The sequence below is a fragment of the Armigeres subalbatus genome, chromosome 3 (genome assembly GCF_024139115.2).
Source record: "Armigeres subalbatus isolate Guangzhou_Male chromosome 3, GZ_Asu_2, whole genome shotgun sequence".
Classification (NCBI taxonomy): domain Eukaryota; kingdom Metazoa; phylum Arthropoda; class Insecta; order Diptera; family Culicidae; genus Armigeres; species Armigeres subalbatus.
This window is the reverse complement of record NC_085141.1, coordinates 54,069,286-54,086,993: the sequence shown is the minus strand read 5'-3', so window position 1 is coordinate 54,086,993 and position 17,708 is coordinate 54,069,286. Positions and strand designations below refer to the sequence as shown.

General features: G+C 40.2%; 1 protein-coding gene across 1 annotated transcript; it reads right to left on the bottom strand.

Annotated features, from left to right (window-relative positions):
• Positions 1–12,694: 12,694 nt before the first annotated feature.
• Positions 12,695–13,508, bottom strand: LOC134220475 (pro-resilin-like). The gene is made up of 2 exons (XM_062699528.1): positions 13,351–13,508; positions 12,695–13,267 (listed from the first exon to the last, which is right to left on the bottom strand). The coding sequence occupies exons 1-2, from the start codon at positions 13,369–13,371 to the stop codon at positions 12,767–12,769; spliced, it is 522 nt and encodes a 173-aa protein (XP_062555512.1). The 5' UTR covers positions 13,372–13,508; the 3' UTR covers positions 12,695–12,766.
• Positions 13,509–17,708: the final 4,200 nt, after the last annotated feature.

The window sequence follows — 17,708 nt, the reverse complement described above, 5'->3', positions numbered from 1 at the left end:
GACAATGTTGTTTACCGAGAACTCGCCATATTATTTTTCCTTTGCAGATTCAAGAATTTGTTTACATATCAATTTCAAAATTATGCTTTGGCATAGTTATATTTTTCTTCAATCAATGGCGCATGAATTTAGGAGAAGTAAAATGAAAAGTAAGCCAATGAAACATGAGCCGCATATAATGTTTCGACCGAGACTTCGAAACAAATTTGATTTATTTATTCAGTTTGTATATATTTATAATTATTATTAAAATGGTGTTCATCATTTCATGCATGCATGTTTTCATTCGTTTTGTGTATAAAATGTATTTCTTTGAACGTGTTGGTCAGCATTTTTGTTTTGGTGTTCAATTTGACAGAACCATGTTGAAAGTCGGTTATTGGAAACATCCTTAGAACTTAAGTTTAGTCCTGTGAATGTGCAATCAAAAACAAGGTTGTGACTTAAAGATGTTGAAAATATCGATAATTTTTGCGCTGTTTGGGTCGTGTGAAAGTAATCAAAGCAGTTTTTCATACCAAAACGTAACAAACTATATGTTCGAAAGATGTATTTTTTACACTCATACAACAAACCGTGTTACTTGGGATGAGCATAATTGACCGCCCACGGTTGCTCCTCCGTTATTGCTTGTTCAGCTGTAATTACACAGAGAACCAACAGATGATGTTTGGGACTAACATCATCCTCAGTGTGTAAAAACTGGTAACCAAAAATTAAGGCAATATCGACGCCGGCCGTGTCCGAATGCAGGTCAATTAGGGAATAGGTAGGAAAATGTTAACGTGATACTCGCTTTAATGGAAGCCGACGAATCATCTGCACTTCCACGAGAAATCACAGGGATTTTGGATATATGGGGTAGGGAGTGAAGCAGGGTTCGTTTTGGTAAACGGTATGCCGGGTGTAGCGTGTATTTTGATCGAAGTTAAATAAACTCATAATCGAACGTGCACTAATTAATTAAATTACTGATCGCGTAGCGCATAACAAATAATTTGGATGATCGCGCGATTGATCTGCGTGATATAAGAAAAACTTACTGATTAATTTACAAAGTAGAACAAATCATTTCAAAGATCGCGCGATCGTTCTGCGTATTGAAGGAAACACGATCAGATGCGGACTCACCAGAAAGGGCAGAAAGCTTGTCACAAAATCTTTAGAATGTATTGTAAGTATGCTCTATTCGTGTATGGTGCTTTTACATCTCGGTGTGGTTTGATAACACTGTTAGTTACTTTGCTTTATCAAAGGGAATCTCATATCAATGCTAAGGTTTCTAGACTTACTGTGGGGGATACTAAGGAAACTTGGTCCGCTCGTCTCTTTAATGTCATATCACAATCAAAACTAAACAAATTTACGAGATTTTAACACAGACTTACTGATATGCGGTATGTAAATTGTTGTTGATACACAGTCGACTGTTTTGAAATATTGATAAAATCTAATTTAAAAACATTCGCGGCGAATTGATCTCTATTATTTATTATTTATTCAGACTAAGGCCGAAGTGACCTGTGCGGTATATAAGAGTCTTCTCCATTCGGCTCGGTCCATGGCTACACGTCGCCAACCACGCAGTCTACGGAGGGTCCGCAAGTCATCTTCCACCTGATCGATCCACCTTGCCCGCTGCGCACCTCGCCTTCTTGTGCCCGTCGGATCGTTGTCGAGAACCATTTTCACCGGGTTACTGTCCGACATTCTGGCTACGTGCCCGGCCCATCGCAGTCGTCCGATTTTCGCGGTGTGAACGATGGATGGTTCTCCCAACAGCTGATGCAATTCGTGGTTCATTCGCCTCCTCCACGTACCGTCCGCCATCTGCACCCCACCATAGATGGTACGCAGCACTTTCCTTTCGAAAACTCCAAGTGCGCGTTGGTCCTCCACGAGCATCGTCCAGGTCTCGTGTCCGTAGAGGACTACCGGTCTAATTAGCGTTTTGTAGATTGTCAGTTTGGTACGGCGGCGAACTCTATTCGATCGGAGCGTCTTGCGGAGTCCAAAGTACGTACGATTTCCAGCCACTATGCGCCTCCGAATTTCTCTGCTGGTGTCATTTTCGGCAGTCACCAGTGAGCCCAAGTACACAAATTCTTCTACCGCCTCGATTTCGTCACCATCGATGCAAACTCGCGGTGTGTGGCTCACATTGTCTTCTCTTGAACCTCTGCCTATCATGTACTTCGTCTTCGACGTGTTGATGACTAGTCCGATCCGCTTAGCTTCCCTCTTCAGTCTGATGTAGGCTTCCTCCATCTTCTCAAAGTTACGTGCCATAATATCTATGTCGTCGGCGAAACCAAATAGCTGGACGGACTTATTGAAAATCGTACCACTCGTGTTAATCCCTGCTCTTCGTATTACCTCTTCCAAAGCGATGTTGAATAGCAAACACGAAAGACCATCACCTTGCCGTAACCCTCTGCGGGTTTCGAAGGGACTCGAGAATGCCCCTGAAACTCGAACTACGCACATCACCCGATCCATCGTCGCTTTGATCAACCGTGTCAGTTTATTCGGAAAACCGTGTTCGTGCATTAGCTGCCATAGCTGGTCCCGATCGATTGTATCATATGCGGCTTTGAAGTCGATGAATAGATGATGTGTGGGCACGTTGTATTCGCGGCATTTCTGCAGTACTTGGTGAATGGCGAACACCTGGTCCGTGGTGGAGCGTTCGCCCATAAAACCCGCCTGGTACTGCCCCACGAACTCCCTTGCAGTTGGTGCTAGTCGACGGCATAAAATTTGGGAGAGTACCTTGTAGGTGGCGTTCAGCAATGTGATTGCGCGGTAGTTGCTACAATCCAGCTTATCGCCCTTTTTGTAGATGGCACACACGACACCTTCCATCCACTCCTGCGGCAAAACTTCCTCCTCCCAAATCTTGGTAATGACCCAGTGCAGCGCTCTAGCCAGTGCCTCACCACCGTGTTTAAATAGCTCTCCTGGCAGTTGGTTAACCCTATAGATAGTAGAATCTATAGATGAGCGAAAGCATGGCTGAGTCGATTTTTTTGCCCGTGCACACGCGCATATGACGTCACAGCCCTTAACGTTTCCATTGAAATCGTGACGTCATGCTCGTTTGGAGACACGTTTGACAGTTCGTTTGGAGACAGAGGATTTATCTTCGCTCATCTATATATTCCACTATCTATAGTTAACCCCAGGGGCTTTGTTGTTCTTCAGCCGGCCGATCTCCTCCTGGATTTCCTGGAGATCCGGAGCCGGTAGAATTATGTCCTGCGCGCGTTCTCCCAGGTCCATCACCATACCGCCATCTTCGTCCGCCACATCGCCATTCAGGTGTTCTTCGTAGTGCTGCCGCCACCTTTGGATCACCTCACGCTCGTTCGTAAGAAGGTTCCCGTTTATGTCCTTACACATATCAGGCTGTGGCACGTGGCCCTTACGTGAACGGTTTAACTTCTCATAGAACTTTCGTGTGTTATTAGCGCGGTACAGTTGCTCCGTTTCTTCACGGTCTCGATCTTCCTGCTGGCGCTTTTTCCTCCGGAAAATCGAGTTTTGTCTGTTCCGCGCCTGTTTATATCGTGCCTCGTTCGCCCTCGTGCGGTGTTGCAGCAATCTCGCCCATGCTGCATTCTTCTCCTCCACTAACTGCTCACATTCGCCGTCATACCAGTCGTTTCTCTGATCCGGGGGCACCGTGCCAAGTGCAGCGGTTGCGGTGCTACCAATGGCGGATCGAATATCTCTCCAGCTATCTTCAAGAGACGCTGTGCCTAGCTGCTCTTCCGTTGGAAGTGCCACTTCCAGCTGCTGCGCGTATTCTTGGGCTAGTCTACCGTCTTGTAGCCGCCCAATGTTAAGCCGCGGCGTCCGACTTCGACGCGTGTTGTACACCGTCGAGAGTTTTGAGCGCAGGCATACTGCAACGAGGTAGTGGTCGGATTCAATATTCGCACTGCGGAAAGTGCGGACATTCGTGATGTCGGAGAAGAATTTATCGTCGATTAGAACGTGATCGATTTGGTTTTCCGTTTCTTGGTTAGGTGATCTCCATGTGGCCTTGTGGATATTTTTGCGGGGAAAAAAGGTGCTTCGAACTACCATTCCGCGGGAGGCTGCGAAGTTTATGCATCGTTGGCCGTTGTCATTCGATACGGTGTGCAGACTATCCGGTCCGATGACCGGTCTATACATTTCCTCCCTTCCTACCTGAGCGTTCATGTCACCGATGACGATTTTAACGTCCCGCAGTGGGCATCCATCGTATGTCTGCTCCAGTTGTGCGTAGAACGCTTCTTTCTCGTCGTCAGGTCTCCCTTCGTGTGGGCAGTGCACGTTGATGATGCTATAGTTGAAGAAACGGCCTTTAATCCTCAGCTTGCACATCCTTGCGTTGATTGGCTGCCACCCAATCACGCGTTGGCGCATCTTACCCAGCACTATGAAGCCGGTTCCCAGCTCGTTGGTGGTGCCACAGCTTTGGTAGAAGGTAGCCGCTCGATGCCCGCTTTTCCACACTTTCTGTCCTGTCCAGCAAATCTCCTGCAGCGCCACGACGTCGAAGTTGCGGGGATGTAATTCATCGTAGATCATCCTGTCGCAACCTGCGAAACCTAGCGACTTGCAGTTCAATGTTCCAAGCTTCCAATCGTGATCCTTTATTCGTCGCCTAGGTCTTTGCCGATTATATCGAGTCGCATTATCTCTTATATTGTTCGTAATGATTGGTTTTCTAGGCGGCTTATTGGGCCTGCGCAAACCTTCTGTCTCGTCGGAGGGCCGTCGTGTCAGGGCTGTTTAGCGTCCCACCTAACACCAGGACTTGGGCTTGTGCGCTTTGAGCGGCACACGGTCGCTTTGGTGGGGCCTACTTGCGGATGCATGCAGCTTTTTATAGAGGTTTAACAGGGCCCACTGTCAAACCCCACCACATCCTAGGCAAGCCCCACAACTCGCAGATGGCCTGGGGAGGGATCGTCAAGCCCTTGGACATAGTCCCTGCTGCCCGCAAAAATTGATTGAATTGATCTCTCTTCAAGCTTTAATAAAAGTATAAAGCTCTCCGATTTTTCATTTCCTAAATACATAGACTATCCGACTGTGCAAGTTGTATTATGGAATTCAACAGTACTGTCTTACAATTTGGGGAGACTTGATCCCATTTTTCGATATTCCCTTAGCCAATACTCTTTTAAGCCTTTTTTGAAAATTAAACATAATAAAACGAATTTCATATATTTTATAAATCTTTTCAGCAAATTGCACTACTGGCGACTATTAGTCGCCAGAGTAGGCTGACCATACGTACCGTATTTAATGGGACAGTCCCGTTTTTTAAACCTTTTTGTGATGTCCCGTCGTAAACTGAAAAATGCTCAATTTGTCCCGTTTTTCCATTGATTCTGCATCAGGGATTGAATCCTGAAAAGAATGAACTGAACAAGTCTCTCACTTATCATCTCTGTATACATATAAGATATGTAGCATACCGCGAGAGACTTTTTTCGCAAGCTGTCATGATACACTAATAAAATTTCAATCATAAAATTTATTTGTTTGAAAACTATAACTTTTATTAAGTACGGCGAACATTAAGTCTATGTATTAAACAATAAACCTCATGTTATACCCTTTCTTCATTATAGGGTACAATATAACACATATTGGCTTAACTTATATTGATCATATAATCGCAAACATAAACATTATGTTTGAAATCTAATAGTCAAAAATTATATAGTCTTACACATAACTCGTATGTTTGCCGTTCTGAATGGAAGTAAGAAAATTGAAGAAACTGTGGCCGCATGGACGGAACTCCTCCGAAGTTAAGTTTCACAATCGGAAAATGGTAAGAGAAATAACTTTCTATTGCTACGATTTTGTAATTTGTGTAATTATATTTTGTTTCTTAAAGTGGATGAATATTTTCTTCCATAGCAATTGTGAGATGCGATGAACTTCATGAAAATCGATCCAAACATGCAAACGCAGATGATGGAAAAGGGAGCTGTGCTCGTGCCCAATGATTTGCCAGGATGGGTTGAAATCGGTTGAACCTTTGATTTGTGCTGCGGTGCCGGATCAATCAATTCACCGGCGTAGAAAGAGTCATCTTTTAAATTTTGGAATAATGTGTCAGAATCAGAACGCTCAGTGTGATAGACGGAAATGGTAAAATATTAAATAACTTCCCATTTCTCCGATTCTGTAATTATATTTCGTTCCTTAAATTTTCCTTCCAGGAGCCGCAGGAACTGCAACGAACTTCAAGGATGCGATCTAAACATAAAACACAGATGATAGAAAATTAGGATGCTGTGCTCGTGCCCAGGATGGATTGAAATCGGTTGAACCCTTGATTTTTACCGGTGCCGGATCAATCAATTATTCACCGGTGCAGAAAAAGGCATCTTCTAAACATGGAATGTGGCTGAGCTCAAACTGTTTTTATTTTCAATTGTTCAAATGAATTATATTTTCTTGGTGCTAGAATGAGGTGGGGCTATTTTAGGATTTCCGTCAATAAAAAAATTAGACTAAATTATTGTTTTTAATTTCAATATATTATTGTGAAAAACCCACATAAACATTATGAGCCATTGGAGAATAAAAGTTATAAACTCCACACATAAATTTTATTTGAATTAAGACCAATAAATGTTATAAATCTTCTCATAACAATTATTAGAAGGAAATCTATTAACAGTTATGTTTCGTAAACATATTACCTATTTGATAACCCAAATTGCAAAAATCTATGTAGTTTCACACATAATAGGTATGAGGATATTTGCCTCGGTGTAGAGAACTGATTCGGGAGGCTATACCCCATGAAAAATTTCTTTTAGAAAGCTCCAAATGCGGGGAGCACTGGCTCTGATGATGCATTTTAACTTGTTCTACATAGCTGTGCAGTAATCAACACGAAATGAGCTAAAACAAATCGAGAATCACCATTTTTCTGTGAGGGCTGCCTATCCGATTCTGTTTTTTGCATTTGTACACAAGTTTGATAAATTTGTTATCATGGCTTGTTATGATTCGGAACAATTTTTGCCTTTCTTTTATCGTTGTTCGTTATCTATTGAGAGCGATTTCTGCAAACCCTGTTCTACATTGATCATATACATAGAAAGTTCTTATAGAGAGATCTAAACCCAATGAAAATAAATACTAAGGTATGGAAATCCATATATTGTGTGCGTGCCTTCCGTGTATGGCGAAAAAGCTTCCACTACTACATTCGAGCGAGCTCCCGTAAGAAGCCGTGCAAATATGTACGTCACCATTTGCTGTTTACATTTTCCATCATTCACTAATACACTTGCATTTGGTCTTCTTCCTCACCTTCTATCTATTCTCATTGATCTAAGCCCTCGGCTGACTCATCTTCCAACAAATAAGGACGAAACCCATAAAAAATGTGAGATGCAGGGATGCCAGACATACAGACATGTCTGTATTTATACAGACATTTGGTCTTGCATACAGACATCATACAGATTACAGACATTATACAGACTTTTGATGGAAGTTACAGACTTTTACAGACATTTGTTGTATTCGAAAACTTTGAGCTTTCATACAAAATGCGGTTGGGCTTTCCAATCGAACCATTTTTGAGTTTTCAAACACAATCGTTATGGGAGCGTTCTTAGAGCGTTACCAAATTTGGTCACCTGTCAGTTGCGCTACTGGTTTAGCAGTGCGTTTAGTAGCGTCCAGTAGAGTGTCGAGTAATGATTCTGCGCTGCTAAAGGTAGCCTCACACCTCGGGAATTTGGTTCGCGGATTTTTTCCCCAAGCATTTTTGCATATGCGATGTTTTCGGAATTCGGACACGGAAAATCAAAATCCCGGCCCCATTTAAAATACACGGGGCTCAAAATCCGCTGGAAAATTTTCCCAAGGTGTGAGGCAGCCTTAAACGACTAATACTCGCGCCCGGTAATTTCGCTTTGAACGGGATTTCTTTTGGGTTCCGAACAGAATCCTTTTAGAATTCCAAATATTTTTTATTCCTTTAGGAAGCCTAAAAAGATTACATTCAGAAGCTCAAAATGAATCCTTTCGAAAGCCCAAAATGATTCCGTTCGAAAACCCAAAGATATCCATTCGTACGAATTTCTGCTCAGATTTATGCGAAGTTCTGATTGTAATCCTTCTGCGGCTAATGGAATCCCTTCGAGCTTCTGAACGAAATTTTTTGGGCTTTCGAAATGAATCACTTTGAGCTTCCTAAATAACTCCTTCTGGACTTCCAAACGAAGTTCTGGTGGGGTTCTGAATAAAACCATATTAGTATTCGATTAGAGCGTTCTGGGCTTGTGAACGGAATCTTTTTCTTCTAGACTGAAACACTCAAAGGATTTTGTTTGTAAGCGCAAAAGGAATCGATTCGAAAATCCAGAAAGAGCTCCCTCCAAAAGCCAAAAATGAGCTCCGTTCAGAAAACAAAAAATCATGCGTTCGTTACCTCAAAACAAGTCTCTCTTGGTTTCCGAACTAAATTATTTGAGATTTGGGAAAGTATTTCTGAACGAAATGATTTTGAGCATCCAAAACAGAATTCTTTTGAATTTCCGAACGGAACCTTGTTAGGCTTCCGAGCGAAATTATTTTGGGCCTTTAAACGGAGTCCTTTTAGATTTTGGAAAGAAATACTTTTTCTTTGGAAAGAAATACTTTTCTTTTCTAGAATTCTGATTGGAGCCATCTAGGCTTTAAAAGCCTAAAAAGATTCCTTTCGGAAGCCAAAAGGGTTTTGTTCGAAAGCACAAAAGGTACTTATGTTTGAAATTCTGCCATTTCACGTATGCTCCGGATCTTCCGAAGGGCCATTTCGGGAGCATTTGGGGGTCACGGAAGACTTTCACTATTGATTGCACTCATAATTCGGCAGGATGGATTGCTACGAAAAAATCGCGAAACGCTGGGATGAATTTTTCGGAATTAGCCGCGAAACTCTGGGATGAGATTTTGGAACTGGCCACTTTTATGGATGTTCCAGATCTTCCGCCGAACCGTTTCTGGAACATTTGGGGGTCACAGAAAACTTTCCCTATTGATTGCACCCATAATTTGCCAGAATAAATGGTTACTTACAGATCGTGAAGCTCTGAGATGATTGAATTTGGATTTGGTCATTTTACGGATATTCCGGAGGATTTTTACTGTAGCATTTGGGGGTCACAGAAGATTTTCATTACTGATTACATTCATAATTCGCCAGGATAGATTATTACGGAACAATCTCGAAGCTCTGGGACGAACTTTTGGAATTGACTATTTTTACGAATGTTCCAGATTTTCCGAAGCACCGTTTCTGGGACATTTGAAGGTCACAGAAGACTTTCACTATTGATTGCACCCATAATTCGGCAGGACGAATAGCTACGAAAAAATCGGGAAGCTCTGAGATGAACTTTTGGAATTGGCCACTTTTACGGATCTTCCAGATGGCATTCCAATGACCGCTCAAGGGATAAAAATGCCAAGAAATGACGTATAAAAGATAGCAAATACAGTTGGGATCATCAGAGCACATATTTGCAAGCAATTTTATGTATCATAACACGAAACTCGAAAATTAGTTGCCAAATTGGGAAGCTCAAACAGTACCTCTTTAGTACAGGTTCCCCGGGGACTAGAGAGGTCAATTTGGATGATTCACCTTTTGGGCTTATTCCTGAAACCTACAGCTTTCGTTTGGTGCCTAAAGATCGAAAATCGGTTGAAATTTGAATTTTTGTGATCATGATGACATCTTGGGTCCAAACGAATTCCAAAGCACAATATGTAACTTTTTCCTAATGCATTAGGAAGGTTAAAGAGGCTCGTAAGCCGATTTGCAAAAGGCTCGGAAGCCTCCTTTGAAGAGGGTTGGAAACCTTTTTTAAAAGGTTTGGAAGCTTCCTTTCTAGAGGCATGAAAGCATCATTCATAGAGGTTTGCAAGCCTTCTTTCTACAGGTTCGGAAGCCTTCTTTCAAGATGCTCGAAAGCCTCCTATCGTACGGAAGCCTATTTAGAAGAGGCTTGGAAGCTGATTTTCAAAAAGCTTGGAAGCCTCTTTTCAAGAGGCTTGGAAGCCTCCTTTGAAGAGGGTCGGAAATCTTTTTTCAAAAGGTTTGAAAAAGCCTCCTTTCTAAAGGCTTGGAAGCCTCCTTTCAAGAAGTACGGAAGCCTATTTTAAAGAGGCTCAGAAGCCGATTTTCAAAAGGCTCGGAAGCCTTTTTTGAAGGGGGTCGGAAACCTTTTTTCAAAAGGTTTGAAAGCCTCCTTTATAGAGACTTGGAAGCCTCCTTTCAAGAGGCTCGGAAGCCGATTTTTTAAAGGCTCGGAAGCTCTTTTTCTAGAGGCTTGGAAGCCTCCTTTGAAGAGGGTCAGAAGCCTTCTTTCAAAAAGCTCGGAATCACCCTAACAAGAAGCTCAGAAGCTTCCTTTCAAGAAGCATTTTTTCAAGAGGATCAGAATCCTCCTGCCTGGAAGCCTCCTTTATAGAAGAATGGAAACCTCTTCTCTAGAGGCCTGGAAGCCTTATTTCAAAAATCTCGGAAGCACCCTAACAAGAAGCTCAGAAGCTTCCTTTTAAGTAGCTCGGAAGCCTTTTTCAATGGGCTCGGAAGCTTTTCAAAAGGCTCGGAAGCCTCCTTTCTAGAGGGTTGGAAGCTTCTTTTCAAGAGGGTTGGAAGCCTTTTTTCTGAAGGTTCAGAAGCCTCTTTTCAAGAGGTCTTCTATTCCAGCCCCGGTAATGAGAAAACTGTTCGTGATCGAATAACTCTTCACTGGTTTACTGGGTGATATGTGTCCTGTCCGTTGTCTCATGTTAGGTGCTAAATGTTCAGACTGTGTTCCTGTCTTGACTATTACCAGGAAATTCTATTGAAACTGTTTGGACTTTGACAAAGGCACATTTGTGAAAGTATATTAAGACAGCTTACTCCATCATAACTTTTGAAAAAAAATGAAAATGTAGCCTAAATCATTGACAAACGGTCTGTGCTGATGCTAATGGGAAACATCTGATCAGTATTCTTAATTGGCGTAAAATTAAATTGAAACTCGTGCTTATACTTACTGGGACACCCTATATAAGAAGAACAATAATATCGAACAAGATATACAAAATATCGTATTAATCCAATTAAGTGGGAATTTTTTTTGGAATTATTTTGGCGTATATTCCAATTTCACGTACCCTATTGTGGCCCTTTCAGCTCCACAATATGATCTTTATAGTAAGAATGATGACGCTAACTGTACTAAATATCAAAAAATGAGATGTGTTATTCTATGGCTCTAAAAAACATCTTTGGAAGATCTATATAACACTACATAGTGGTAAACAAAAAAAAATAGTTCAATACTTCAATCAAAATTCGTCTCAATTTGAGAGTGATAAATTAAATTATCCAATCTACAGAATTAATTTGAGGTAATTAAATAAACGACCTCGGCTTACCGACTGTATTACTGTAAATCTTGTACTAATTCGTTCGTCCTTCTGATCTCAATTAGAAAACATAGCCAATTTAACACCCTCGGCTTATTTATTTCAACCTTGTACATGACCGCATCAGTCAGCTACCAGATGATTCTGTGGTTACGATTTTCCATTCAAATGTTCATCTGCAACCGATGAGTCCCCTTCCAAAAGAGAGTGGACGCCTCCAAGTACATACGCGGAATCACTGCATGCATCAAGAAGTTGTACATTCTGCAGTCAATCAGCCGACACGAGAGGCAACATAATGACGACACCATTTGCGATATTGGTGAATGAAGATGAAACATTGGCCAACCAAAGTCCAAATTGTACAACATACGATCAACTCGCAACGGAGAGCTAGCTCATTAGGCTGTTTGATTCCCCGTGTGCTGTTTGATGCATAGGATTAAAAACCGTTGAAGACAGTTTAAAGACCTATGCTACTAAGTTTAAAAAATAGCTAGTGGCAGTGAATGTCTCAACATAAACATCATTTAAAAGTTAATCATTCCTGAAAATCAAAAAGAAAAAAAAAGTTTTACTACATAAAAAATTATTTCTACAGCTACTAAGTAGAATGTCTTCACTTGTCAAAATAATGGTTTTACTGTTGTGTCTTTCGTCTCTGTTGAGATTTGTTCCACTAGCAATCATTATATTATTTTGGAATTTAGGATGAGTTTCAACAAGAGTTTTAAATTAATATTCTATATTTTGTAATTTGTTTTAAAAAAATAGAATCAAGGTCTTCGACCAGAGGTCGTACAGACTTAACAATTAACATCTAGCATTAGACAACGGGCAAGACATTTACACAAAACCCAGTGGACCAGTGAAGAATTTTCCGCTTTACGAAATATTTTCTTCTTACCAGGGCGGGAGTCGAACCCACACTTCACAGCACATGCGTCTAGACGTCTGACGTCGTTAACGGCACGACTGTGAAGCTCATAAGAAATTATTTAGTTATTTATTTAGTTTCGAATTTGATTACGTTTGCGATAACATTATAGATTACCAGAAACTGGTATGGGAAATAGGATTTCCTCTAAAGTACGAACTTCTTTTGAAGAACGTAATAGATTTTATAGGATTTAATTTCTTAACTTTTTTGTTAGAGATGCGAAAACAGTCATAATGGTCCGCTGGAGACATACTCTAAGCAGGTCACCCACAGTTATTGAAATTGCTCTGAAATTGAAACACTAAAACATTTTACGGTGACAAATTTATTTTTTTCTGATCTATCAATACTTACACGCTACACACAAATAAATTCAATAAATTACTTTTTACCTAAGGGAGCACCATAAGAATCACTTGGAGCACCATAAGATCCACTTGGGCCACCCTGACCAGGAGCACCATATTGACCACTTGGAGCACTTTGTTCATCACCACCTTGCCAGAACTCAGCGACCTGCTGGCTCTGCTTGGGATTTTCCAATTCAATTCCGACCACGCGGCCCTGTGAGCTGCTGCCAGCTGGTGGTCCATACGAACCGTATGGACCTCCGCTGCCACCACCGTTGGAGGATGGATATGGACCTCCAGCACCTCCACCATTCGCGGATTCTTGCTGCAACAACAACGTCTTCAACATATCAAGCAACTGAGGGTCTACGTTTTGACCCTCGTAGGTCTGTGGACCACTGTTGACCTGCTGGTAGCCGCCTCCACCGCCGCCGCCACCACCACCGTGTCCGTTACCATTCCGGCGATCTGGATAACCACCGGATGCCGGAGGTTCAGCAAGTGACACTCCTACGAGTATCAACACCACACACTACACGTGTTGAAAAAGAAACAAATCCAAATTTAATGCAATTGATTTCACTTCTAGTCCGCCACAATATGAAAATCACTCACCACAGCACTTAGTCTAAGCATTGTTAACGCTATTTCCCTATATTCTAGTCACTATGTTCTAATGATCGCTTTTTGGCAACTGTTGCACTGTCCAAAGAACACTACCGAATGCTCAGTCATAACACTTGACCAACGAACTTTATATCAAATCTGCGGCAAATTTATTTCTGTAAGTACCCGCGCGGAAGCCTAGCAGCATTATTGGTGCGTTGCGATCTCGTCTTCGCCGGTACCCGACCATCCACGCGTTCGTCTCCAAATGCTCGCCTTCGCGCCATCGGAATCGTTGGACGGTAAGAACTTACCGAGTTTTAATTGTCTAATTTTGCCCGTCGAATAGGCGCACAATGGGTGAGAATTTCGACAAAATCTTATCGCACGTCTAGAAATCTGCGGTGTGGTTGAGCTAATCCTCCGATGCATCGCGATGGTTAGTTGTATGATAGATGTAAACTATGGGCTTATAATTGCAACTGTGTTAAGAAACTTTCACTATATTTAAATATAACGACAGTAGAAGCACCATAGCTTCTAAATATATACACACAATTGGCGGTTGTTAGATTTTTTAACAATTCTACCAAATCTGTATAAGAACTGGGCATATGCGAAATTGTTAGATTCTTATACAAATAATGTAATTGACAGCTGACAAATGTTGTCAGAAAAGCTTGCAAAATTGTAAGGTCTCATACAACATTTGTATAAGAATCTAGCAATTTCGCATATGCCCAGTTTTTATGCAAGTTTTGGTAGATTCTTATAAAGAATTGATAGAAAATCTAACAACCACCAGTTGGGTGTATGTATAAAAACAATCCGCACACACTAAATTCTTTCTCAAAATTCAAGTTTTTATCCAATCATTACCAAATTTTCAGGGATTATTATTTTTTTGTTTTTCTTTGTTTCGGAATGCGCGAATCTTGGCCTTAACCCCAGCCATAAGATTCTGCACGACCTCAGAATCGACATTTTTTTGCATATTAATGTAATTTGCATGCTTTCTTCGTTGCTTCTACATTCTTATCACTTTAGGTCTTTTGAAAAAGTGCTCCTTCATAATGGCCCAGTATTTTTCTATTGGGCGAAGTTCCGGAGTGTTCAGATCTTTCAACACGAAATCGACATCATTCGCCTTATACCACTCTATCACGTCCTTCGTGTAAGCGGCATGATGCCAAATCCGGACAGAAGATCGTCGAACCATCGTTTTCCCTTTCTCGTATTTTTAACAAATTTGTATTGCTCATGATCTATTACTTGCATTCATCTCTTAGACTAGGTGTTCCGTGTTTGATTAGCACTGTCATCCTTACTTGCTATGATATATGTTTAGTTATTATTAATACCTACATTGCATTTGCTATTGGCAGTTAAGATTTTTCCTTTGTTTGAATTGAACCATGTAGGAATTACAATGTTTTTAACTAAAAATAAGCTTAACCTAATTTAAGCTAAGGGAATAGCGGCTGATCGATGCAATAGAAGATAGCAAAGATTACTGTCTAAAATTGGAAAATATTCTATTGGACATTTGTTGCAATGTCTCAATATTGGAAATTGCATTTTTCAAAATTTTATTTTGAATCCTCTGAAGTGTCTTCTTTCTGGTATTGCAGCAACTAGGCTAGATGCACCAGTTGTGGCTATAGCACCAGTTGTCGCACTAGTGCTTTATATGCCAAATGGCCAATCAAATCACCGCAAACCAAGTTCATATCGATAAAGCATATTCATATGATACGATAAAACCTTTGATCTCCTCCAAAACAAGTAAAGCATAATGGTAAAAAATGATTTTGCTTAATTTTTGACGTCCTTTGCACCAGTTGTCGCACTAGTTGTCCCTATTTGGCCAATCCCATAAGAAAACAATGGGATTTGCCAAATAAGGAACCAAAATTAAGAATAGTGTCACAACTGGTGCATGCGTTCCTATTATGGATTAATCAATTTTGAGGATTATAACAAATTTTATTGTGGTTTTCAGAGCTGTTCTAAGGAGCAGGAAGTAAAACCTTTCGCTTGATATATAAAGTCCACCCACATGCCTTTTACTTATTTTTTTAAATAGTTGTTCTTATGTATGGCGTCAATTGGTACACCCACCCTAGTCCATATTGGCACAGTATACAACATGACTGGTCTGAAAAATTATTTGTAGGTAAATCAATAATTTGTTCTTAAGAAAAAGTTTAGGTTTCCTATTTATATGTGGATATAGACACACAGAGCCGTAGCGTGGCCTCCCAGCTCCCAGCGCCCTTGGCGAGACTTTATTGGGCGCCCCTTTTTTTCTAAATTTGTTTATTTGACAGGCTCAGGCGTGTATAACACTTAACGGAGCCGAGACTCTTAATGATATTTACAATCATTATTATCATCATTATTATCAACAGTTAGTTAAGGGGAATGGTGTAAAATTTTCTTTATGAATTTCTTAAGTTTCTATAACCTTCATATTTTCCAATATAGATGTAGGAAGTAAGAATTACTAAAAGCCATAAAATTCCTAGAAATCAATTGAAATTTTCACGAAACTCAATAAACTTATGCAAATAAAAATAACTCGAACCAGTAGTGCACGGATTCTGGACAAAAAATTCCAAACTTCTTTATTATGAATTCATGCACTAGTGGCTAATAAAATATGTGCTCGTCGGTGCTTGAAGCTTGGACCTAGACGAATAAAAAACCTTCAGATACTCCATATTGCTTAAGAAAAATCCAACTCTATAGTTGCTTGGTTGGTTGTTTCAATAACTCAACGACTTTTAATAAAATTCAACTCTGTTGTGAAATGGTAGATAGTTGGCTTAACGATTGGACCTAGTCATATCAAGAAAAACCCAAGTCCGGAGAGAATGACCATCGGATCTGGCGGTAGTTTGGTGGCAATGGTGGAATTGCTTGGCAGAATTAAATTCAATGTTGAAGTAGGCCAGTCGCCATAATTATTGAAATGCCTCGCTGCAGATTCTTACGCTCAGTATGCTGTTAGACAATTGACATCATTCCAAATACTCATCCTCGTTTAAAGCTTAACCAGTTTATATAAAACCAAGGGGGAAATCAAACTTATATTATCAATGCTCACCTTTGCTTTGTTTTTCACTATTGAACTCATACAAGTTTCTGGCTTTATGGAATCGAAAATATCAATGCAACAAATGCGATCGATTTCGAATCAAATAGTTTGTCTGCGTAAAATAAGTAAATTTATCTCAAATCAGTCTAAGCTAAGCTAAGTTAAATAAGTAAATTTATTTCAAATTCAAACAAACTCTCTATCACTTCTTCCATGTGAAGTTTTGTACAGTCTACTCTGTGTTTTGCCTTTAGCGTATTAAAAAGTCCCCTTCTAGGGCTCCTTCCTTAGAAGCCTGCTTCATGTCTGCTCCTTTCCATTTGCGTTTCCTGTTCTTATCATTTTCTTCTTGCTCTCTTCTTCTTTATCTGTCAAATAAATGATGAAAAGAGACAGTCTGACAGATGGCAATGAGATTTTGCCATAAGAGTGAGTAGAGGGGTCTTTCACGAAAGGCTGAATCACATAAGGCTGAAAACTCGTAAGGCTGAACACGAAAGGCTGAAAAGTAAAAATCTCACATAAGGCTGAAATAACAAAAGGCTGAAACTCGAAATGCTGAAAAATCGTGAGAAACCAATATTAGTGAAAGAATTCACATTTGACGTTAAAAGGGACACAAACTAAAATGATCCGCAACCTTCTTGTAACTTCTTGTTGTCTTTCAATTTTTATACGGAATTCTTATTTTGTAGTCTATACAGCTCATAAAATTTTGAGGTACTGTCGTCGGGGGTGACAATGGGTCAAATGGGGGTGAGAATGGGTCACTGAATGAATGCTTGTAGAATGCATTGAATGTATCTGAGGGCAAGAAAAATAAAATATAAGAGACCTTTTTGAACGATTTTTCTCTACGACCTCCAGACTGCCGGTGAGAGCGATGACCCATTGTCACTCCCGATGGCGGTAACATAGAACATCCTTCCTTCTTCCTTGTTTCTTCTCGCTTCATCATTATTTCTTCTTTTATCTTTATCTTACTTTTTCCTTCTTCCTTCTTCTTTCAATCTTCCATCTTTTTTCCTTCTTCCGTCTTCATTCTCTCTTCTTCCTTCTTCTTTCCTCCTTTGTCTCTGTAAATTTTTTATTCTTTATTTTTTATTCTTTATTCTTTTTTCTTTATTCTTTATTCTTTATTCTTTATTATTTATTCTTTATTCTTCATTCTTCATTCTTTATTCTTTATTTTTTAATCTGAATTTTTTATTCTGTATTTTTTATTCTTTATTCTTCATTCTTTATTCTTTATTTTTTATTATTTATT

What these genes read in the sequence shown, in the direction of transcription:
- LOC134220475 (XM_062699528.1), bottom strand. Translation starts at nt 13,371, where the DNA reads ATGCTTAGACTAAGTGCTGTG. An exon ending in TGCTTAGACTAAGTGCTGTG is followed by an intron (nt 13,268 to 13,350) that starts GTGAGTGATTTT and finishes CAACACGTGTAG; the next exon opens with TGTGTGGTGTTGATACTCGT.